Source organism: Crinia signifera, chromosome 3, assembly GCF_055691185.1.
Source record: "Crinia signifera chromosome 3, ASM5569118v1, whole genome shotgun sequence".
In the NCBI taxonomy this organism is placed as follows: Eukaryota; Metazoa; Chordata; class Amphibia; order Anura; family Myobatrachidae; genus Crinia; species Crinia signifera.
In genome coordinates this window covers 271,096,387-271,121,597 of record NC_139219.1, presented here as the reverse complement: position 1 = coordinate 271,121,597, position 25,211 = coordinate 271,096,387, and the positions used below count along the sequence as shown (strand labels likewise).

The 25,211-nt window shown below is 45.3% G+C and overlaps 1 protein-coding gene across 1 annotated transcript in view; it reads right to left on the bottom strand.

Moving 5' to 3' along the window:
* LOC146063003 (uncharacterized) overlaps nt 1-21,806 on the bottom strand; it is a 33,740-nt gene extending 11,934 nt beyond the window's left edge. The window contains exon 1 of the mRNA XM_083175008.1: nt 21,797-21,806. Within this exon, the coding sequence (XP_083031134.1) occupies nt 21,797-21,806 (10 nt within the window). The remainder of the gene's footprint in view (nt 1-21,796) is intronic.
* Between the last annotated feature and the right edge of the window lie 3,405 nt (nt 21,807-25,211).

The following is a 25,211-nucleotide window of genomic DNA, read 5'->3' as shown; positions in this document are numbered from 1 at the left end:
GGTTAAAAACCAGACACGTTATCACTTCACAGAGCTTAATAAATCTGCCCCTAAGGAACTATACAGCACGTTTCCATCTTATAATAAATGTTTTCCAGATTTTCCAGAGCCTCTCTTACAATGGTTGACAATGTTTATTGATTTGTGCGGTATATATTCTTGGAAATTAACCTTTTGAAATACTGTTGAAAGGCTGAATGCCCAATATTAATCTGGAGAAAGCTATTCTATTATGATCCGGTAACTATGTTGCTGTTTGTTATCACCTATTTGGAGAAGGTCCCAGTCCTAAAGGATCACATATTGTGATATAATATTGTCGTACTAACAACAATTGTCCAATAGCTTTTATATTTATTATTTATACTGTTTATGTGGATGGAAAATTGTTTTAATTGTAATTGTCAGGTATTTTACATCTGCTTTCAAATTGTGTATAATACACATTAATTCTTCTTTTTTAATAAGATTAACCTTCTTAGACTGTTTCTCAGCCAGCACCGTTACCTTTATATCTAGGTTCTGATTCAGCACCTAAAAAATCTCTGTGGACTGGATGGCACAGTCCTTAGTTGGTTCAAATCTTTTCTCACCGACAGGTCACAGAGAATTTTGTCTGGAATGCACTCATTGTCACCAGTGCCACTGTCATGTGGCATCCCACGAGGTTCCATTCAGTCCCCCATGCTTTTTGCAGTATACATGCTACCACTGGGTGAAAAAATCAGAAGCCATGGCCTGGTCTACCACTGATATTAAGATGATACACAACTGTATCTTTTACTTTGCGCCTGGGAACATAATAACAACATTGAATGGCTGTCTAGCTGAGCTCCAGGAGTGGATGAGTGCCATTTGGCTGTTACTGAATCCTGATGAAACAGAGGTCCTTATGATAGGAACTCTACATCATAGGACAAGACTGCAACATATCCAACCACTTGAGGACTCAGAATTGTGTAACCCCCTCTTGCGCATAGAGGGACTCTAGGTTACCAATTACCTTGTTGTCTATAAGGTACAAACCTTTAATCTGCTGTTACTGGATGTACCGTTTCAATGTTAGTACCTCATCCCAAACATCATAAAAATATTCATGGGCCTTCTTGGGAAAATCCATTGGACAAACAAGTAGCATTACCAATTTAGCAATATATATATCCTATGGGCCTTCAGCATCATTCACTAAGCAGCAGTCTTTCACCGCTTAGCAAGCCGGGTGAATGAACACCCGCACCCCCACTGCTCAGCAAATATAGGTGGCAACAAGTGATTGGACGTGTACACTCACATATCCTTTTGCCAGTGAGTGTGCAGGGGAGAAATCTTTCGATGGTCCCTGACCATCAAATGATTTCCCCCCGTTGGCAAATATGAGTCAGTCTTAACTGTCTTTTATTTGCTTCGGCTGAGAATGGGACGGCCGCTGATGTCATGTTACGTCAGGCCCCCACCCTGTGCCGGCCTGAGTTCGCATGGGGATGCCCAGTGTTTTTCTGGGTGCACCCACCATTTTCTTGGCCACGCCCTGGAAACGCGGGGCATCCTTATGCGCTAGTCCCTTGTCTGCCCCCCTCTGTGTTAATGTCTGCACACCACCCCCAGGTGAAGATGTAGATAAACAAAATATTAAAACAAAAGGTGTTTTGCGGTTATTTTAATATTGCCTTTGCAGGGGGACTATAGGTACCAGCAGGCCCTTAATGGTCCACACACTGGTATTTGTGGTTCTGCGAATACCAGCATGTGGGGCAGGCTTGCTGGGACCTGTAAAAGACAATATTAATTAATGCAAAGCTATCAACCCTACGCCCACCTGAGAGGGGTAACCCCTTTATTTTGGGGGTCCACACCTTCCCAAGAACTCCCGGCCTGGGCTGACTAGTTAGGGTGAGTAATGCTTTGGCCATGGGACCCTGTCAAGTGTGTCTCTTGGCTATGGCATTACACCCCCTGCTAGTGGAGCTTGGTGCGAGTCCCTAAAATAAAGGGGACTATTTTTTTCCCTGTATTTTGGAAACCAGGGCTAGCTCCAAGAGCCTGCTGCTGGCTCCTAAATTAGGGGGATCTCCACTCATGTTGTCTCTTATATTTTGGAAACCAGTGCCAGCTCCAAGGGCCAGGTGCTAGTTTTAAAAATATGGGGGACCCCACTCATTGGTGGGAGACTGCAAATAACTGTAAGTTTCTAGACCACCCTTCCCAGCCGGTCATATGTTCTAGGTCACCCAGCAGGCGTACAGTGTAAGTTCACATTTTCATGCGTACAATGATGATGCATTGTAAATGTCAGGTACTTGTTTTGCCGCATTTCTCTGAAACGAAGCAACCAATTACAAAGCCAATAGTATTCTGTAAATCTACAGAACAAGACCTTTAATTTCGTATATAATGCCAGACAACTACATCATAGAAATAGGTCACTCATACAAGTCATCATTCTGCTATTAATATATAGATGGCAAATATTCCCTATTAAACAAATAAGACATTAATTAAAAACCTGTGGGACATACCTGTATACAGCACAGATGATTGTTGCCTGTCACCATTTCACCATTGTTATTGTTAATTTACTGTCTGACCTCTGGATTAAAGCAAAGAAACCAAACCTGTTGCCAACTTGCCGCCATCTTTGCCATAGTAAAACCTTTCTGAATAGTGTTATTTTCTCAATAAATTTAGGTGACTTGATCACTAGTGCAAGAGTGATATACTGTACCATAGCTATCACCTGTCATATACAGGTTGAGTATCCCTTATCCAAAATGCTCAGGATCAGAAGAATTTGGGATAACGGATTATTCCGTATTTTGGAATATTTTTATATTTCAATGAGGTATCTTGAGGTGTCTTGCATTTATGTTGTATAAGCACAACAAACACATGAAACACACACAAATGTATTTTATATGTGCATAAAACAAGGTTTCAAAACATGAAACAAAGTATGTGTACTATATCAGATACTGAATTTGAATACTAAGCAATCTTGTCCTTGCATATATTTAGTGCCAGTTACATGTTCTTTCCCCAGTAGTGCCAGTTACAGAAGTAGCCATTTACATCTCTGTCCTTATAACTCTTTATCAGGGGTGTGAGTATGGTGGTACGGCGCACCACTAAAATATATGGTGCCGGTACCTCGTACTGCCATAACAAATACCCCCTCAAGCTTTCACTGCGCATGCATGCATATGTGAGTGGTGGGGGGCGTGGCCTTTCCCATGTCTGTTGCCCCCGCCACAACTGATTCCCTTCAGAGGGAAGTGGAGGGGAGTGCATTGCGCATCTCTCCTTCCCCTCCCTGTGTCACTGTGACTGGGCTGTTAACCAATAAGAGCTCATGGGCTGGCACCCAATCAGGAGCCAGCCCGCAAGGTATGTTTGGCTGACGGCCCAGTCAGGGACACAGTGAATGGGAAGGAGAGACGCGCAATGCGCTCCCCTCCCCACCCCACCCCACCCCTCCGAAGGTAAGCAGCAGCAGCTGCGGCGGGGTGTGGGACTGGAGGCCGGAGGGGGAGACAACCAAGACGAGACCCGGAGACAGCCTGAGCCAGCAGCACTGCAGGACGGTGAGTTGTGCTGCTGGTTTATTCTGGCACTGTGGGGGGCATTTCTGTGTGGCACTGTGGGGCATAACTAGCACTGTGGGGCATATATGTGTGGCACTGTGGGGGCATATCTGACACTGGGGGCATACCTAGCACTGTGGGGGGGCATATGTGTGTGGCACTGTGTGGCATATCTGCATATATATGTGGCACTGTGGGGGCATATATGTATGGCACTGTGGGGGCATATCTGGCACTGGGGCATACCTAGCACTGTGGGGGCATATAAGTGTGGCACTGTGGGTGCATATCTGGCACTGTGGGGGCATATATGTGTGGCACTGGGGGCATACCTAGCACTGTGGGGGCATATATGTGTGGCACTGTGGGGGCATATCTGGACTGTGGGGGCATATGTGTCTGAGTCTTTGGGGGCATATCTGGCACTGCGGGTATATATGCGTGGCAATGTGGGGGTATATCTGGCACTGGGGGCATATCTGGCACTATGGGGGCATATTAGTAATGAGCATCAGTTGTGCGGCAGTGGCGCAATGGGCATTATGGTGTGGGGCATAATGTGTAATGGGCATTATGGCATGGGTAATATGTATTGGGTGTGTGACACGTAACAGGCATTACTGTGTAAATGTTGTTCACGCCTTACACGCGCAATATCCCTGTTTGTGGTTTATCTGGCTCCTACATTTTGTGTGCAGGATGCAATGCACAAGACCAAACAGAAATGTCATCATATTCTAAAGTTTTGTCATGTAGCCACCCCCCTTGTGTCATATGACCACGCCCCTGACAAGCCAATTTTTCGACACGCGCCTTTGGCGCGCAGCACAGTACCACTGACACATTTTTTCTACTTGCACCACTGCTTTACATCCGTACCTGTTCTCTTCACTACACTAATGCAGACCGCCTCTGCTGCCAACTGGTTACTTCCTCCCACTCCTACCTCCAAAACTTTTCATATGCTGCTCCATATCTTTGAAATTCTCTGCCTCTATTAGATTCTACACCTCTCTACAAAACTTTAAACGGGATATCAAGACCCACTTCTATCACTTGAGTCACCCCTGTCTGTCTGCCTCTACCCTTTGTAATGTAAGCTCTCACAAGCAGGGCCCTCTTCCCTTATGTGTCCTTCCTTCTTTCACCTAAAATAACTCTATACTTCCTTTGATGAAATCTAATACTTAGTATCATCTGACAATGCAAATATGTTTACGTATCCTGTACTTGTTTTATACTGTCCTGAACTGTATGTCACCGTTTTCTTGTTTTGTTTATTTGTTTATGAACTGAGCGCTGCAGATCTCATGTGGCGCCATATAAATAAATGAAGATATAACAGGAATTGTCTGGATGATTTAAACAATTTATTTGCATTATTATTCAAACAACTAATGCAGGTTGAGTATCCCGTATCCGAGTATCCGTTATCCGAATTATTCCGAAAACCACACATTCCAGAAAGTGAAAAAAAAATTGTAACAGCACTTCTGGTGACATGATATGTAACTGGCACTATATATGTGCAAGAAAATGATTGCTTGGCATTCAAATTCAATATCTGAGATAGTACACAAATTTTGTTTCTTGTTTTGAAACCTTGTTTTTTGAACAAATAAAATATATTTGTGTGTATTTTATGTGGTAATAAAATATATTTGTGTGTATTTTATGTGTTTATACAGCATACATGCAAGATACTTCAAAATACATAATTGAAATATTAAAATATTCCGAAATACGGAATAATCCGTTATCCAAAATTCTCCTGGTCCCGAGCATTTTGGATACGGGATACTCAACCTGTACAACAAATGCTTGCACTAACAGGCTCATCTATGGTGTTCCAGTGGACACAGAATAATGTGCTGATCTTTGATTGGAGGAGCCCAGCTCACATGCTCCTTTGATATGACTAGGGGGTCTGGGCTACACCAGCAGGTCAGGCTGCATGGAGGGGGAGGATGCTGCTGGAAGAGCAGTAGAAGAGCAGTAGAAAGCCAGGCATGGGTATTTAAATTAAATACAAAAACTTTAAGTTCCTCCCTGACCACACTGCACCCCAACACGCAGCAGTGTATGCATGATTAAGTAGCAGAGTCCCTCCCTCAGACCTGGGCCCAGGTAATTAGTATGCCCCCTCCCTTCTTGGCACCACTGGCTGGAGGCTCCACATAGAGGTGCGGGAAGAGTAGGGAGGAACTACAGGGGACATACTTGTGCCTGTGTGTATACCAGGCCATAAAGAACACTAATATCTGAAAAAGGAAAGTAACTGCCACAAACACAAAAGCATATGAACAAAACTCTAATCACATATTTGAATTTAGAATTTAAATCTACACTAGAGTCAGTAACTAGTTTTCATGTGGGAAAAATCATGTTGACCGGTATTATTAATAATAGTTCCAAAGTCAAGCAATTATTTTTTTCCTCCTACTCTATTGTATTGTATAGGCTCATTTTACGACATACTGATTTATAACTTATATGACCTTGCCTTCAGTCTCCTTAAACGTATTTCTGTATTTTCTATAGTTTAGCCTTTTGTTTGCTGTACCAGGTAAGATTAACTGAAGCTTTGAAATTATCTTTGATATTTGACCTGGCCAGGCATGCAAGAGCAGATTTATTATCCCAGGTTTATCTCATCTGTCCAGTAGTGACAAATAGGGTACTATATTTTCATTGGTTGGTGTATGGAAATAGCATACAAAGGTTGTAGCTGTGATAAGTGATCTAGTGCATTCTGGAAATTGTAATAAGCAATGTACCATAGTCTTTAGGAAATAGCAAAACAATGTGGCTAGCTTCACTGGGTTTAATTAAATAGGAAAACTATTGATTTATTTTTTTGCTGAAATCCCGGTTTATTAATGCTCACAGGATACGGTGCTCTTGCAATTGGAATATAAGAAGGAAAAGATGTAGAGAACATGTGAGAAGGAATTCTTTTCAAAAGAGACAATAAATATGACTCACCGACGACAAGATTTGTAAGCATGGCAAAGTCAATATCTTTTATTGTTTAGACCAAGGCTACTCATAATTGCCACCCTTCCCTGATACCGTGGTCAGTGAAGACACTGGCCTTGGCACAACTCAACAATGAAGCTATCAAGCCCCATTTTCTTAAATGCTCCCTTTTGCTGCCCCATCCTGGTTCCCAAAACTGGTGTGGCATCCACGGATCTGCATGTGCACAGACCAAAAAGATTTATTGGTGATCTAGAAGGAACAGTTTAATGTATATTATTATACCTCTGAACCTTCGGATTACCCAATGCAGGCAGGCATGGCCTTGGGTAAAGGGCATGGCCTAGTGCCGCAAGCACCGTTTTTAGCATTTTTGGAGGCGTGACCATCGCTCCCCTAGCGACTGAGGAGTCCCCAGCTCCCTCTGTGCCCTCCCTTCCTTCCTCCCTGCATTGAAGAGATCAGCAGTGCTCTCTGGCTCCCCCCAACTGCCCCCCCCCCCCTCAGGACATTTCCAGCTGCAGCGGGACAATCTCCAAATAGCAGACTGTCCCATTGTAATCGGGACAACAGAGAGGTATGTATTAGTGACTGACCAACTCCAGGACCCATTGGTTTCCCACGTTGTTTTTAAATGTAAAAAGGATATGAATCCTAGGAGTGTTTGCTTACTGAAAGCTTCTAGTATACTGTACCATGGTACCCATCCAATACTTCTCAGCATTATATATGAAAAGGACCCTTTTCAATGTGTACTTACCTAGCCATTGACCCACATCAAAGCCTTCCAGCAGTGTGTTACAGATAACCAGAATGTTGGTACAGGAGACACACCTGAAGATGTTATGTTATGATGTATGGAGATGTGTACACTCATAATTAAATTAAAGCATCAATTTGTCATCACTCAATTTGATTTGAAAGCAGAGCATAAAAAATCCTTGCACCATGTTGCACCAAAAGTGGGGAACATTGGAACTGTGTAGAGATATTCAGATTTGGGAAGGTTCTGTCCCAATCATAAAGCATCTGGGGGCCTGAGACACTCATACATTGTTTACTGTTGTCATTGTACCTATGGCCAAAGAGTGTCTATGAGATAAAAAAAAATGTACAGGTCTTTTGTGAGACTAATATGCCATACTCAAGGGGAGATTCTGCTTAATTTGTAAGCGATTTTGCTAAATTGCTTAGAATTAAGCACAAATCATCCATGTTTTAGGAAGCAATCTGCGTCACCCTCACTCCTGTCATACCCACACATTTTTTTTTTTTTTTTTCTTTTGCTGAACACAAATCTCCCATATGCTGTGTACACACGGCAGCGATAGGGGCTGAAATCGCTGGGAATATGGTCGCTGAGCGACCATATTGCCAGTGATTGTAGTGTGCACCAGCGATAAATCACCGGGTGCGTGCTCCCGTTTTCAGCCCCTGAATGGTCGCTGGTCGGAGGAGCATGCTCCTCCGACCAGCGACATCCCCTGCCTCTTCACCCAGCAGTGTTTAAATTTTCATCTGCGACCATCTCTGGTCGCAGATGAAAACGGGACATGGGCAATATGATTGCTAAGCAATATATTGCTAGCAATATATTGCCAGCGATCATATTGCCCCTGTGTATGCACCTATAGTAAATCACTCAGCACAAATCTCTTGTGCAAATCTCTCAGAGTGCATGGCAGATCTAAACTGTAGGAAATCTCCCATTCTAAATTGCTCAGAACAAAATTGTGTGTGCCTCCATATACATGTAATAATAATATACATGTAATAATAATAATAATAATAGTAGTAATAATAATAATAATATACAACTATAATGATTACTGAGCTGAATAGTATAATTACAGTATTCAGCTCAGCTTGCTATTGTCATTGATGGGAAACTAGGTTTTAGGAAGACTGAGCCTCTCTACATTATTTGCATCACAGTGACAGAAGCCTGAGTTTGAGTGACAGGTTTGGAATCTCTTAGTTAAGAAAATGTTCCATACAGATTTGTGAATTCACATATAAGGGCACTGCCAACAAATCTGGCATCACATGCAATGAAATATGAGCCTGTTACTAATGTGGGGTACAGACCAGAACGACCATAATAGTGCGGCGATCGTGAAACAATTTTCTTGAAATCGTACGATGGTCGCAGGATGGATTGGAGTACATGATCTGTACACAATCTGCACACAATCGGTACCCAATCCAATGTAGATGATGAATCTTTAGTGCAGCAGGTAAAATCTCCAAAAGCGACCCAAGGACCGTTGGGGACACGCATGGGCTCAGAACCACATTGAAACATGCACAATTCTGCTCTTTTTACATCTTTTTATGCATTGAGAATGGGGCAATTGAGCCCACATCGTTCTGGTGTGTACCGAGCCTGAGGTCCTGCTTATAATGAGGTGTTACATGACGCTATCATGATTTCTCCAGGATTGTGTTAAATAAACAAACCAGCAACAGGATTTAAAATTTTAATATAAACATTTTGCTAATAAAAATAAGTGACAATTATTGGCTGCTGTAAGAAAACACGCAGTCATTCAGTGCAACAAAGGAACATCAGAGAAAAGGGGTGCTTCCCCTTCATACTGTATGTGGAAATATCAGCTTAGGATTTAGCTTTACTGTAAATATGGAGAGCATTAGCATTATCAGCCCAGACATAGGGCGAGATGTACAGATGGGTCAGGTCCCATCTTGGCAGGGGATGGCGCTGGCGTCGCCAGCCGCCATCCCCCGCCAGCACCATGGTGATGGTGAGAAGGGGACGCGCGCGCACGAGAGGCGCGCGCGTCCCCTTCCGACGGCGCTTCCATCCGTTCCCCCGGGTCCCCGCCGGCTTGCCGGTGGTAACCCGGGGTCCCCGCCGCCTGCCCGCATCCCCCCCTAACCCCCCTAACCCTGTCCGTCTCCCTGAGGCGGAGACGGACAGGGTTTCCGTCGCGCTGGCGACGGAGACTGAGACGCGCGTGCGTGTGAGACGCACGCGCGTCTCAGTGTATTCGCTGGCGCGGCTGCTGGCGGGTCGCCAGCGCGGACGTTCTGGCGACCCGCCAGCCAGGATGGGACCTGACCCATCTGTATCAAATGGAAAATGCGGTAAAACACCGGTTTTACCGCATTTTCCAATGTATCAAAAATGATACCGCATTGAAGGGTGGCGATACCCTATAGAAGCCTATGGGCTTCTTTTCGCCGCCCCCCGCCGACGCAAACCCGCCGCCTTGCCGACCCCCCCTCTGGCTTACCTTCCTGAAGGGTCCTCCTGGACCCTGGAAGGTAAACCCCTCCTCCCCCTAGTGACGCAGCCGGACATCCTTCCGGCTGCAGGGGGGAGGAGGAGGCGCCAGGGACAGCCTGCTTAGCTGTCCCCGGCGTGAGGGGAGAGCGTGGCGGCAGGGAGATGATGGAGACCCCCCGCACACCAGAGTACAGGTATAGCGGGGGGGCTCCGTCACCGCACCGCATGTATGTATGTATGTTAGTACATATGCGGCAGCATCGCGGCGAAGGGCGGCAATGTATTTTAATACATCTCGCCCAGAGTCTCCTACTCATGAACATCAGTATTCACAGCAAGGATCAGAACTGCTCAATAGAATAATTGCAGCGCTGCAACATTATTGATTATTTATTTCATTGCTCAATAAAATGACTTTGTATTGTAAGAGATCGAGCTGAGGTCGTTTTTCTTCAGGTCCTCATATTAGTATAATTCATACATTATTAGAAAACTGACCTCCACAAACAACTACAATTCAAATAAACATTGTCTTTTTTATGTCTATGTGGATTACATTAGGCCACTGTTAATAAACAAACATTTATCTTAATTAGCTTAACCTTCTTCAACACTTGAATTAAGTAAACATTTTTTTGAAAAGGAGGAATATAAAAATAAAGAGATAGAGAGAGCGAGAGACAAAGAAAGAGAGAGTATAACTACTAAAGCTTGTTTTGTTCGATGTTGGGGTCGATTAGCAGAGGTTTTTTTTGCAAGTTTTCATGCTCCTACTAAATATAATAATTCTCTTCAATTCCCAGTCAATTTCTCAGTAGTATTAATCTTTTAGAACTATGTTTTCAGTTTTCAATCATTCATTGTAAATTTATATCCCAAGAGATTTTTATGAATTGGAATTTATCTTCTTTCTGTCTTATATACTCATATTGTGCAGTCCTCATTGTAATTTCCATGTCATTGCAACAATACGTTGTGTGTAAATAAGTCTCGGCCTACTGTAGTTTCTCGCCTGTTGAGGCCTTAGGCAAATAGGGCAATGCAGAGAAACATTAATTAGTTTCCGATTACTGGTGAGTGAGCAAACTTTGCCTGGAGTTTGAGAATTCTTAATTTAATTGTAAGGTACTTGTTTTACTTTCGTCTCAACATGAGCGTCGTAAAATCTTATATTAAAGCTTTAGAATCCGTATTGAGTTTTTGGATGAAGCTGTGTTGAATCCGTTAGGGCATTTCCATTTGTTTGTGTAGATAGCGGGCTGCAAAATGTAGGAGCATTCATGGATGAATAAACAAGGGCACATTAATAGGAACTTACTGGCTTCCTGTTGCTTTGCCAGAGAAAAGGTAAAATTCACAAATGTGTCTTCAAACTCCTGTGCTCTAGTCACGCCAAACAGCCCTGTTTGGTGTTCATGCAGTGGTGCCAAGTGGGGGGTTAATGGGTACTAATTACCTGGGCCCGGACTGCAATAGGGGCCGGAATCTGCTGCCTACTGAGTGTATTTATTCTTAAGGCTGGGTCTAGCTTCCCAATGGTATATCAGGAAAGATGGAAATCACACATTAAAAGCACTTTGCTCTTGTGCTTATGTGCTATCTCCCCAGTATCATTGATGAGAAAGAGGGACCTGTTGCACACAAGAAAGGTAGGAAGCAAGTGCCATCCCCCCTGCCCTTACTGCCCTACGTTGGCAAAACTACATTGCATTGGACTTTGACCAATAAGGCTAGTGTTACTTCTTTATTGTTTATTTATTTATTAACAGTTTCTGATATAGCGCATACATATTCTGCAGCGCTTTACAGAGTATAGTTGAACACTCACATCAGTCCCTGCCCCAATGGAGCTTACAATCTATATTCCCTACCACATATACACGCACACACAGACATTCTAGGGTTAATTTGTTGGGAGCCAATTAGCCTACCAGTATATTGTTGGATTGTGTGAGGAAACCGGAGTACCCGGAGGAAACCCACGCAAGTACGGGGAGAATATACAAACTCTGCACAGTTAGGGCCATGGTGGGAATCGAATCCATGACCTCAGCACGGTGAGGCAGTAATGCTAACCATTACACCATCCGTGCTTCCCCTTTATGTGACTAGAGGCCTAATACAGCATGGATCGGTAATCTCAGATATAGCAGTGGATTGCAAGCAGAAGGCCGCTGCCCAAACAGAAATAATAAATGGCCAGTGTATTACAAATAGCGATCCATTTGCAGATCCATTTGCAAAAACCGAAACATTAATGAGTCCTTTCCATCTGGGTAAATGTGAGGAAGTCTGAGGTTGCCATTAATCTGCGACTGAGACAGGCTGCAAGTAGTCCGTGGTGACATCAGAGACACACTCTAAACTCTCTGGGCATGCCTGCGCTTTTTCCAAACACAATCAGAAAATGCCAACTTTCTGCTTCCGAACCCTGGCTTCCTGTCAATCAAACTGTAACAACAATGCAAGCATAAATTTTATCGCAAATTGCGTATGCGCATGCGCAATATGACCGATGTGCGCATAAATTCCTTCAGCAATTAGCCGATTTGTGAATGCTTTACATAAGGATTTGTGCTGAATTAGGCCCTAAGCTGCAAATTTTTGCAAAAAAGGTTCCAATAGGAGTGGTTGGGGTCATTCCTCCAACATAATCTAAATGTACATGGAATACATTTTCAATTGGTTTTTCAATATATTATGAGAAATAATATTTTTGTGGCCACTACGGTCACCCAAAAGCATGGGTAATACAAATTTATAATGGGGATGGTAACCTTTTTTAGCTAAGCTGCAGCCTCCTAATTAGAGGAATTGTGTACCTCTATAGATCGAAGATAGTGATTGGTATCCAGCTAAAAGCTGGTGCACCTAGGTGGCGCTGCTTAGCCAAAAATAATTAACAATTCAGATACTGGTATTGTATTATCACAGATTTATTTAAAGACATAATTCATTACACAAAATATAAAGTTTTTTAGACATACATGACATACAACATAAAACACATAACAATTGAGGCGAGGCTGAGTATGGCTTTTAAGTGTATATATATATACGTATATATGAGGCTTAGTAGTTATGTGATTGTTCTACATATCACAGAGGCTTTTATATAGTATTATAGTTACCAGTCCCAGGGCCATTTTTAGTATGGTAATTCTAAAGCTGATGAAGCCGCTGACACACTAACAGGCGGAGAAACACGTATTGGGAGCCCCGCGATAGCCCGGAAATACAGCCCAGCAGCGCAACTGTATTGGCATACAGTCCACTACATTATTCTGCAGCAGGAGATCCTAATCATTGGACGGACACCACCTGGAGCCGGTCCCTTTGCAAAAAGGTAGACCACAAATACATTTTGGCTCAGATAAAGGAGGAAGTCCAGTGTACAAATTTACTACTATCCCTGCGAGAATTACCATACTAAAAATGGCCCTGGGACTGGTAACTATAATACTATATAAAAACCTCTGTGATATGTAGAACAATCACATAACTACTAAGCCTCAGTATACACACTTAAAAGCCATACTCAGCCTCGCCTCAATTGTTATGTCTTTTATGTTGTATGTCATGTATGTCTAAAAAACTTTTATCTTGTGTAATGAATTATGTCTTTTAATAAATCTGTGATAATACAATACCAGTATCTGAATTGTTAATTATTTTTGGCTAAGCAGCGCCACCTAGGTGCACCAGCTTTTAGCTGGATACAATCACTATAATATGAGAAATGACCCGTCATGTATTTGTACGTTGTACAGTTTTGAACTCGCCATTAATATATATAGCAGGTTCAGTTCATTAACAGTTTTCGGACAATATTTGAAGACATCAGCGACCAGATGGCTGTATAGACGCCTTTCATAAAGCTGATGAGGATTGTTTTCCCCCAGTAATGAATATTCTGCTCGATGAAGTAGTCAGAGAAATGAAAGTGAGCTTGGTTATGGAATTGCATTGTTAACGCTGGAAATGACGAGCTGAGTGATGTGATACTGTAATTCAGAAATCAACAAATGTGTATCATGAATGAAGGCCACCATCTGGGCAGTATCATGTTCTAAAGTAATGGTGGCAATGATAGATGCAGTGTAAACACTGCCCATAAATATGATCATTGCCACCATTATTGGAACTCATGGGCTGTACAGTATGTTGATATAGGGTTTAAAATGAAAGACTCATTTGCTGGATTTATCCATTGTAACTGTAGTTTCAAGCTTGCGCATGCCCACTGTCGCATGTGCCAATCTGCAAAAATGGCAATCTGCGATATTTGCAGATCAGCATCCCCTACTGAATCCCGGGCACTATTTCTGCCTGCGGAAATAATGGCCATCGCCTATTCAATGCTGCTGTTTCTGACAGCATTGAAGGCAGATTACAACGAAACAGATCCATCTATAGAACGTCAGTCCTGTTTTTCGGAAACGGCTGCGGATTGTCGAATTCATGGCCATTTTCGACAATCCATGGCCGTTTTCGCTGTCACGGCCACTTTTCTACACTCGCCAACCGGAACATTGAATTCCAACTGTTGAGTTACAGTCGAGCTGAGCGAAAATTGCCCAAGATTCTGACTGTTGGGACGTTACGACCATCGGAATCCTGGATTGATAACCCCCCCCCCCCCCCCATAGGAGTAAAATTAACAGTTTCGACTGCTTATTTATTTAAGACCTTCTAGAGCAGAATACATAGAATCTGATTGGTTGCAATGGGCAACATCTCATCTTCAACAGAACTCCCATTTTAGTAAATTTACCCCATAGACTAGTTTTTGTTGACATAATGCTGTCTATATTATGACTTCCTATGTCCGAAGCGTGGCGAGCGGACACGGATTACTTAACATGTATTCCGCGTCCCCTCGCGGGGCACGCTGTGCTCGCCATGCTTCGGGCTCGTATTCCGCGTCCCCTCGCGGTGCTTCGGGCTCGGCGGTACGCGTCCTCCGACCTTTTCATACCCCCACTATCCACGTCGGCGTGGAGTTGAGAATAGAAAGTGTGGCGAGCGCAGCGTGCCCTGCGAGGGGACGCGGAATACATGTTAAGTAATCCGTGTCCGCTCGCCACGCTTCGGGAGCGTGTTCGGCGTCCGCTCGTCACGCTTCGGGCTCGGTGGCTCGCTGCGCTTCCCACACTTTCTATTCTCAACTCCACGCCGATGTGGATAGTGGGGGTATGAAAAGGTCGGAGGACGCGTACCGCCGCCCCTCACGGGCTCGCAGCGCTCGCCACGCTTCGGGTTCACGTTGATCGTGGGGTGGCGTTAACAATTGGGGGGGCCATTTCACACTTCAGGGTGGGTATTTGGGGTCTGTGGGACATTTAACATTGTTCCCTATGTGAAATCGGGTCAATTGGGCCATTTAACATTGTTCCCTATGTAAAATTGTGGTAATCGCGTCGGTCACATCGCATGCAATTTTTTTGGCCGCATGCGATGCGACCGACGCAATTTTTTTCCTTGCGATGCCTAAGATCAAAATCGTGGCGCCCTTCTAGGAAACAAGTACCGTAAAATGTACTAGTAATACAGGTAGAGTCTCCCGTAACCGGAAATCTGTTATCTGAAATATTCTAAAAACTGTGTTTTTTTAGAATATTTCGGATCCCCCCCCCCCCTCCGCCCCTTTTTTTATACATACCAAGTCCCCTGATGTCCACGGTGGCCTTCAGGAGCTTCTTCGGCGTCTTCTGCGGTCCCAGTAGTGCATTGTACTGGTGAGCAGGCGCGCCAGTGATGTCACCGGCGTGCCTGCAAACTCTCGCAATGCACCCCTGGGACCGTTGAAGAAGATCCTGAAGGCCGCGGTGGACACCGGGGGATGCCGTGGGACCATCGTGGGGACCAGGCAAGTATGTTTTTAAAAAAAATCCAAAACCCGTAAAAATCCCTTATCCGAAATCCCGAGCATTTTGGGTAAGGGATACTCAACCTGTATAACATGAGGATAAATATGCCCTGATCATTATAATGATTGGCATATGTTCGGGGAGAGGTGTTTACCTGTTCACTAGGCTGCAAATATACGCAGCCTAGCGAAAAAAGGTCTGAATCAGGCCCTTAGTCTATAGCAGAAAAAAAAATCACATTTAAGTTATTTTTTTAAAGAGCAAAACAACAGATGTTTGAATTCAATTGAACTAAACTAGTTTTGTTTCTATTGCATTTGTGTCTGCATTTATTTTGGTAAATGTGACACTGCACAGATATTAGTTTTTTCTCTTGGCATAAAACTGGCATATGTGCTCCCCTTGCCCAGTAAGCTGCACATTATTCATATTTCTTCATTTCAGGTACATTTTCTGTTTGCACTCTTTATGTTAAATTCACCCAACTCTAAATCAGACCATGCAATGTATTTCATTATTGTTCTTCTGCATTATCCCAAAGCAGCTGTTATTGAAAAAAATAGAATTGAAAATTTTAAATATAAGTTTGAGAAAATTACCAAGAATGCTTTAAATGTATTTTGACATTATAAAAATATTTGCAGATATTTAGTTATTGCTAAGGTATGTGTTTGTGTGTCTGCAAATAACAGATACAGGGGGTCATTCTGATTGATTGATTTGTTTTTGCGCATGCGCATAACCATTTATGCAGGACCATCTTAACAGCATTATGGGCCCCGGCGAAGAGGTGCAGTGGGGCCCCTACCCACACAATCACTCACAAAAAAAATGTAAATTATCAAAACAATATAACATGATTTTTTTTTTAATTCAATTTGAAGCATATGTATCAACAGATCAAATATTCGATGCCGGGGATGAGCTGTGACAGTGAGCATGGCTGCCTGCCCTGCAGGGGCGGGCTGGGCCGGGGGGCAGGGTGCCATGTGCCCCCCAGGCCGCTCTATCAGGAGTTTTGCGGGCCGCGGTCGTCTTACCTCCACTGCCGCCGGCTTTCAAAACATGGCCGCAGTCTACAAGAACATGGCCACCGGCCTCCAGGGCTAGTGGAGATTAGCCTGCTGTGGTGCACTGGTTTTATGCTGGGGGAGCAGCCTGTGGTGTCCTGGTTTATGCTGTGGGAGCAGCCTGTGGTGTCCTGGTTTTATGCTGAGGGGACAGCCTGTGGTGTCCTGGTTTTATGCTGAAGGAGCAGCCTGTGGTGTCCTGGTGTTATGCAGGGGGAGCAGCCTGTGGTGTCCTGTAATAATAATGATAATGATACAATAATACAATATTCTATTTTTCCGAGGGTGGGTGGGGGTGGTGGTGGTAATCTTGTGGGCCTATGCTCTGGACTTGCCCCCTAGGCTGAAAGTTGCCAGCCAGCCCCTGCTGCCCTGTCAGTATTCAGCTGACCCCCTCTCTCCCTTTTTGGCTCCCTGCATTAGCCGCGAGCCTCGCTGTTTGGAGTCCTGTGACAGCAAGGATTTCCCAGGAACGTAGAATAGGGTGAGTGGCCGGTGAGGGGTTAAACAGCGAGGATCCCTGGTTTTCTGGGATCCCTGCTGTTTAACCCCCTCACCTGCTGCATTGAATACAGATGGAGCCAGGCTGGTCTTTGCAGGGGATGGCGGCAGAATCGCCAGCCGCCATCCCCCGCCAGCCGCCATCTGATATGCGAAAGGGGACGCGAGCGCATGAGATGCGCGCGCGTCCCCTTCCGACTGCGCTTCCCCCGGGTCCCTGCCGCTTCCCCCGGGTCCCCACGCCCCCCCCGCACCCCCCCCTAACCCTGTCCGTCTCCCTGAAGCATTCCACCTCCTAGAGCATTCCACCTCCTTGCTATCACCGAGACCTGGCTCTCCACCTCTGATTCTGTCTCTCCAGCTGCTCTCTCCCATGGTGGCCTCTCTTTCTCTCACACTCCCAGGCCTGACGGTCGCCAAGGTGGCGGCGTGGGTTTTCTCCTCTCAGCCTCATGCACCTACAGTGTCATTCACCCTGAACCCTCTCTCCTTTTCTCCTCCTTTGAGTCTCACTCTATCCGTCTATACTACCCCTACCACCTCCGTGTCGCTGCAATCTACCGCCCCCCTGGCCCTATCTCCCAATTTCTTGACAACTTCGCCGCCTGGCTTCCACACTTCCTCTCCTCTGACCTGCCATCTGTCATTCTCGGTGACTTTAACATCCCCTTGAAAACCCCGCTGATCCTGGCACCTCCAAACTCCTCTCTCTCTGCTCCTCTCTTGGCCTATCTCAGTGGACTACCTCTCCCACCCACATCCAAGGACACTCCCTCGATCTCGTCTTCTCTCACTCTTGTTCCCTTACTGACTACACTATCTCGGCTTTTCCTCTTTCTGACCATCACCTCATCTCCTTCTCCCTCACTGCTTCCCCCTCTCCCACCCCCCCTCCCAAGCGCATTGTCTCACGGCATAACGTCAACACACTTGATCTTGCTGCCTTCTCAAACACGCTGTGTCCTCTTCTCGCCCCAATCGCCCTCATGTCCTGCCCAAACCTCGCCACCGCCCTCTATAATGACACCCTATCTTCGGCATTGGACTCTGCCTGCCCTCCCTCCTCTATCCCCCTTCGATGCTCCAACCCCCAACCGTGGCACTCGCCTATCACCCGATTCCTTAAAAAGTGCTCTCGCACTGCTGAGCGCTTCTGGAAGAAATCACGCTACTTGCGGATTATCTCCATTTCAAATTCATTCTTTCCTCCTTCAGCTCTGCCCTTGCTCTGGCCAAGAAATCCTACTTTAAGTCCCTCATCCTTTCCCAATCATCCAATCCCCGCAGGCTCTTCGCCACCTTCAATTCCTTGCTCTCCCCCCCTCCTCCAGCTCTTCCGTCCTCCATCGTAGCCGCTGATTTTGCTACCTACTTTTCAACCAAAATCTCCTCTCTCAGGACTGCCATCACTGCTGCCATGACCTCACCCTCTCCCTCCTCCCCTTCTACATCTCCACTCCCCTCCTTCCAACCCCTGTCCTCATTTTACCCCACCACTGCTGCTGAAGTCCACTCTATCCTTCAATCCGCTTCTCCCTCCACCTGCCCGCTTGATCCTATCCCCTCCAATATTATCCGTCGTCTCAGTCCGTCAGTCTGCTCTCACCTGGCTCACCTCTTTAATCTTTCCCTATCCTCCTTCAAACACGCTCTTGTCTCCCCAATTCTCAAAAAAACAAATCTGGACCCCAACTCTCCATCCAACTACAGGCCCATCTCCCTCCTCCCTTTTGCCTCCAAGCTTCTAGAACGTCTGACCTATAATCGTCTCCTAAGCCACCTTACTGCTAACTCCATTCTAGACCCCCTCCAATCCGGGTTCCGCCCTTTACATTCCACTGAAACTGCCCTGACCAAAGTCACTAACGATTTACTATCGGCTAAATCCAAAGGCCTCTTCTCTATCCTCATCCAGCTTGATCTGTCGGCAGCCTTTGACACTGTTGATCACCCTCTCCTGCTCAACACCCTCCGCTCCTTTGGCATCACTGGCACGGTCTTCTCCTGGTTCACCTCATACCTCTCCGATCGCTCCTTCTCCGTCTCCACTCCGAGCTCCTCCTCTCCTACTACCCTGCAGCCAGTCGGTGTTCCCCAAGGGTCAGCCCTTGGCCCTCTCCTCTTCTCCCTCTACACCACCTCTCTGGGCACCCTCATCAGCTCCTATGGTTTTCATTACCACCTTTATGCTGATGATACCCTAATCTATCTCTCCTCCCCCGACCTATCCCCATCACTCCTGTCCAAGGTCTCCGAATGCCTCACGGCCATCTCAGCCTGGATGACCAAACGCTTCCTGAAACTAAACATGGCTAAAACTGAACTTCTATCTATCTTCCATCCCCCGAACATCCACTCTTCTCCCACTATCTCCATCAGCATTGGTGAAACCGAGATCACCTCCACCGACCAAACGCGCTGCCTCTGTGTCATCATTGACTCCTCCCTCTCTTTCACCCCCCATATTCGTGCTCTCTCACAGTCTTTCCGCTTTCACCTACGCAACATCTCACGCATCAGACCATTCCTCTCCACTGACGCGACCAAAATTCTCATTCACTCTCTTGTAATCTCCCGCCTTGACTACTGCAACATCCTTCTCTCTGGGCTACCTCTCACCCGCCTCGCACCTCTCCAAACCATTCTTAACGCTGCTGCTAGGCTCATTTTCCTCTCCCGCCGCTCTACCTCCGCCTCCCCCTTCTGTCTATCTCTTCACTGGCTCCCCATTCCTTTCCGAGTTCTCTTTAAACTCCTCACCACCACCTACAAGGCTCTCTCCTCCTCCACCGCTCCTTACCTCTCTTCACTGATCTCTATCCACACTCCCTCCCGTCCTCTTCGCTCCATCGCTGACCGCCGACTGACCTCTCACCTAATCACCTCCTCCCACTCCCGTGTCCAAGACTTCTCTCGCACTGCCCCCCTGCACTGGAACAACCTCCCGCCACCCATCAGGCTTTCTGATTCCCTTACCTCCTTCAAGCGCTCCCTCAAAACCCACTTTTTTCGACTAGCCTATCCATCCTCCTAACCTCTTTTGATCCTCTTATCCTGCCTCCGTTCCCCTCCGTTCCTACTTATCCTGTTGTTTTTCGTTCGTCCACCCACCTATTTTTAGTATGTTAACTCTTATGAGTAGGGTCCTCCTGCCTCACGTACTCACCCTACCTCTTTACCTCACCTGTCCTCCTGTCCTGTTCTTCCCTTCCTCTACTTCATCTTCAGTCTCCTCGACAATTTTGAAACCTACTTCTGAACTGATGCTGATTTTATTTCTACCAGCTATACCCCTATTTATACTGTATTTTTCAACACACCCTGTATGTTACTTGTCATTTGTTTTTTGTTTGCTATGTACGGCGCTGCGGACACTTTGCGGCGCCTTATAAATAAACGTACTACTACTACTACAGGGTTCCCGTCGCCCTGCCACCCGGAAACTGAGACGCGTGTGCGTGTGAGACGCACGCACATTTCAGTCAGATGGAGGGCCTCGCCGCTGGCGAATCGCCAGCGGAGACAGTCTGGCGATTCGCCAGCAAGAGGGAGCCCGGCTCCATCTGTACAGGCCTTAGTAAACAAAAGACAAAGCATTTAAATGGACATATAAGCACATTTAAATGTGTCAACTTTATGGGGCGATTAATGATAATTATAAACATGTACATAGAAACAGTGTAATTATGGCACAAAAAATAACACTGATCAGTATATAAGCAACATTACAAATATAAAGTCCGCAATGTAGAAGAAAACCTACAGTAACGTGAAATAAGCTAAACTTACGCTTTTAAGGTAGTTGAGCTTCAGAGTGAATTAAGGGATCTATTACAGTAATATACAAAGCAATAACCACACACAAATATCACACAAAACACAAAGATACATTATAAAGAAACATACTGTAAGCAGGGCCGGTGCAAGGCACCGGAGCGCCCCAGGCGAGTCGGGGTGGGGGCGCCCCGGTGCCGGGGGGAGGGAGGGGGTGGTACCTGTGTAAAAAAATTACTGCCCCGGCGTCCCTGCACTGGTGAGGCGGTCAGGGGTGTCCGTGCCATAGGGGTACCTGCGGCGCCGTCATGTGCATAAAGCTGGCTGCGGCCGGCGGGGTCCCTGACCGCCCCAGCACTGCAGGGACGCAGGGGCAGCAATTTTTTTACACAGTTCTCTGGGGGTGAGGGGCGAACTGCCGCCCTCCAGGTGCCGGCGCCCTAAGCAAATGGCTAGAGCTGCCTAATGGTGGCGCCGGCCCTGACTGTAAGAAAGGAAAACCCATTGTGCTGGGAGTAATCTGTCAGCGAGAGACTCCTGTGCAGTAGTTATTCACAGATTTAACAAATGTCAGTAAGAAAAAATAAAAGGTAAATAAGGTAAATTTCTTTTTAGAAAGACCAAACCAGCAGAGCCCCTTATCTGACAAATTACAGACAGGCTGGGGAACCTGCTTAAGCTATTTGTACAGGGGCCAATAACCGGGATCACTGTCCGCTTTGTGAAGTAGGCAATCAACACAGCACAGTGAGGTCCCGGAGACCTGTTACTTACAATCTGCCATGGTGTAGACCACAAACCTATGCTTAGGAGTGAACTCAGCAGTCTGTGGGGTGTTCTGGTTGGGTATCGATTCAACGTTATGCGGTCACCGACACCATGCAAGCATGCAGGGGGGGGGGGGCAGCAGGGCTTATGATTCTAGTGGGGAAACTTGCACGGCAGGATGACAGTGAGTAATGGTGTGGTGTCCATTGGGTCTAATGTTTCCTTGTTATTCCACCCAGGTCTGTGAGTCATGTTATCCACAGCACAAGGAATAGGAGAAATCTTGTTGCGTCCTCCATGGTTCCTTACGAGTAGCAGTGTCTCACTTTCAGGACTTATATGAAAAATCCAATATAAAAGGATGGGGTGGCAAGGTAGAGCAATAGCTGAATCCCCACAATTTTCTCCAAGGATCTCCCTTGTAGTAGCTCCATGGTGTAGCGGTTGCAGGCAGACCTCTCAGCCTCCTCCACTGTTATAATCGCACGGCAGTAGAATAGAGTCCCGCTAATTGAGACCTTCGGCATGGCTTCTAAACGGAAAACTAAGGCATCAGCTTCCTTGGCAAGCAGCGGTGAAGCATCGGTGTCCATGGCCCCTCCAGGCTACACCCAGAGGTCCTCTGTATTAGCAGCACACAGGCAACAGTGATCGGGCCCCCCTGTGCGACAATACTTTATGTCCCTGCCTACCTGAAGTCTCTATTATGAATTATTGAAAAAAATTGTGAAATTTCTTTGCACAGAATTGGCTTTAGATTTAGGGGGAAATTTACTAAAGGAAATTTGTAAAAAAAATAAGTGTATTTGTATCCAGAAATACACTTATTTTTGACATTTACTATCCCGAAAATACGGCAATTCGTATTTGTATTGATGTGCTATCAATACGAATACGATTTGCCGTATTTTCGGGATAATAAATGTAAAAAATAAGTGTATTTCTGAATACAAATACACCTATTTTTTTTACAAATTTCCTTTAGTAAATTTCCCCCTTATGGTCATCGGATGTCAATTTCCATGCACAGGAGGGAAGGCCAGTTGCCCCCAATGTGCTGTGAAGCTGATTTTTTATTTGTTTCAGTTTTGAAAATGAACTTTCTCCTGCACAGTTGGTAACTGCCATTCACATGAACACTCTGAGTGCAATTTCAACATTGGGAAACCCATGTTTCAAGCTCTTTGAAATTGTTTTTTTTGTACAATGCAGAGAGAGTCTCACAGTTTTCATCAAGAAGCATGTAGTGCTTAAGATACTCACATTCACTGAAAAGTTCATCATAATTAAGGTCTTTGTGATAAACAATAGCCAGACGGTCACACTTTTTTTAAGCTCTTCAAAACCAATTGTTTTCAATTCGTTGAAGAAGGAAAACTGATTGGCAATCAATGAATATGCTTCTGCACATTTTGTCAGCTCAGAAAACTCTATAATAGGAAGGAATGTTTCCACCTTGATCTTTTTACTTATACTAAAAAGTACTCCTTCTTCTGATCCGTCATATCTAGTGAGGTACACACTTCGCTGTTCTTGTTTTTTCGCATCCCTATAATCTGAATCTGGACATCTGCTCCTGGCTTTCAATTCATAGTCACAAATTTTTTCTCGAATTTCCTGAATATAGGCTTTTAGAGACTCGATAAGATTCATGGCAACAAGTATGTTCACATTCTCTTATAGCAGGACCTTACTTGTTTTGTTCACTCTTTGAAGAATGTCATGCCAAAGAATTGTGATACAGCACATTTTATGACTTTACAACAAATATCTTCAATGAAAATATATATATAAATAAAAGCAGGTACAGTGCGGCACTCACTGCAAATAAAATTTGCAAATTAACGCGTCATTCAAAATATGAATTTCATCAGGATGTACAATCTCACTTTATATAGCATTGTGTGCACATACAAACAGTCCCATTGGTGCCGTGATCTGTTGTATAAATAATAGCTGTACATATAACTGACTTATATCAATACACAGCAATATAATCAATATATATATATATATATATATATATATATATATATATATATATATATATATATATATATATATATACAGGTTGAGTATCCCATATCCAAATATCCATTATCCAATAATTTATTCAGAAAACCATACATTCCAGAAAGTGAAAATATATATATATATATATATATTTTGATAAAAACATGCTTGGGACATCTGTAACAGCACTACTGAGGACATGATATGTAACTGGCACTACTGGGGACATCTGTAACAGCACTACTGAGGACATGATATGTAACTGGCACTACTGGGGACATCTGTAACAGCACTACTGAGGACATGATATGTAACTGGCACTACTGGGGACATCTGTAACAGCACTACTGAGGACATGATATGTAACTGGCACTACTGGGGACATCTGTAACAGCACTACTGAGGACATGATATGTAATGAACGGTACTTGTTTCCTAGCACGGCCACAATCGTAACTAATCGTGTCCCTTAATTAAGGGACACGATTAGCCCGATGGACCCGATTTCCTTTGAAATCAGGTCCATTTTGCCGGCTAGGAAACAAAAATCGGGGGCATCGCGTCGGTCGGGACCATTAACATTGGTCCCGACGCGACCGACGCGATGCCCCCGATATTTGCATTGACTTCAATGTTAAAAAAAATTTTAACATTGAAATCTTGTCGGGAACTGTAAAATATCGGGGGCATCGCGTCGGTCGGGACCATTAACATTGGTCCCGACGCGATGCGACGCGATGCACCCGATTTTTACATAGGATTCAATGTTAAAAAAAATTTTAACATTGAAATGGTGTAAAAATGTTAAAAAATGTGAAATGGGTCAATATGACCCATTTCACATTAAAAATGTCCCCGTCGTCGCCCCACGATAGACGGCAACCCGAAGCGTGGCGAGCGCAGCGAGCCCGCGAGGGGCGGCGGTACGCGTCCTCCGACCTTTTCATGCCCTACTATCCACTAGGGCGTGTAGTGAGAATAGAATAGTGTGGCGAGCGCAGCGAGCCACCGAGCCCGAAGCGTGGCGAGCGCAGCGAGCCCCGCGAGGGGACGCGGATACCTTCACAGGTAAACGCGTCCCTTCGCGGGCTTCACAGGTGTCCGTGGCGACGCCGACAACTGTGAAGCCCGCGAAGGGACGCGATTACCTGTGAAGGTATCCGCGTCCCCTCGCGGGGCTCGCTGCGCTCGCCACGCTTCGGGCTCGGTGGCTCGCTGCGCTCGCCACACTATTCTATTCTCACTCCACGCCCTAGTGGATAGTAGGGCATGAAAAGGTCGGAGGACGCGTACCGCCGCCCCTCGCGGGCTCGCTGCGCTCGCCACGCTTCGGGTTGCCGTCTATCGTGGGGCGCTGTGTACACGCTTCAATTTGGGGGGGTTTGGAATTTTTTTCATTCAATCCAAT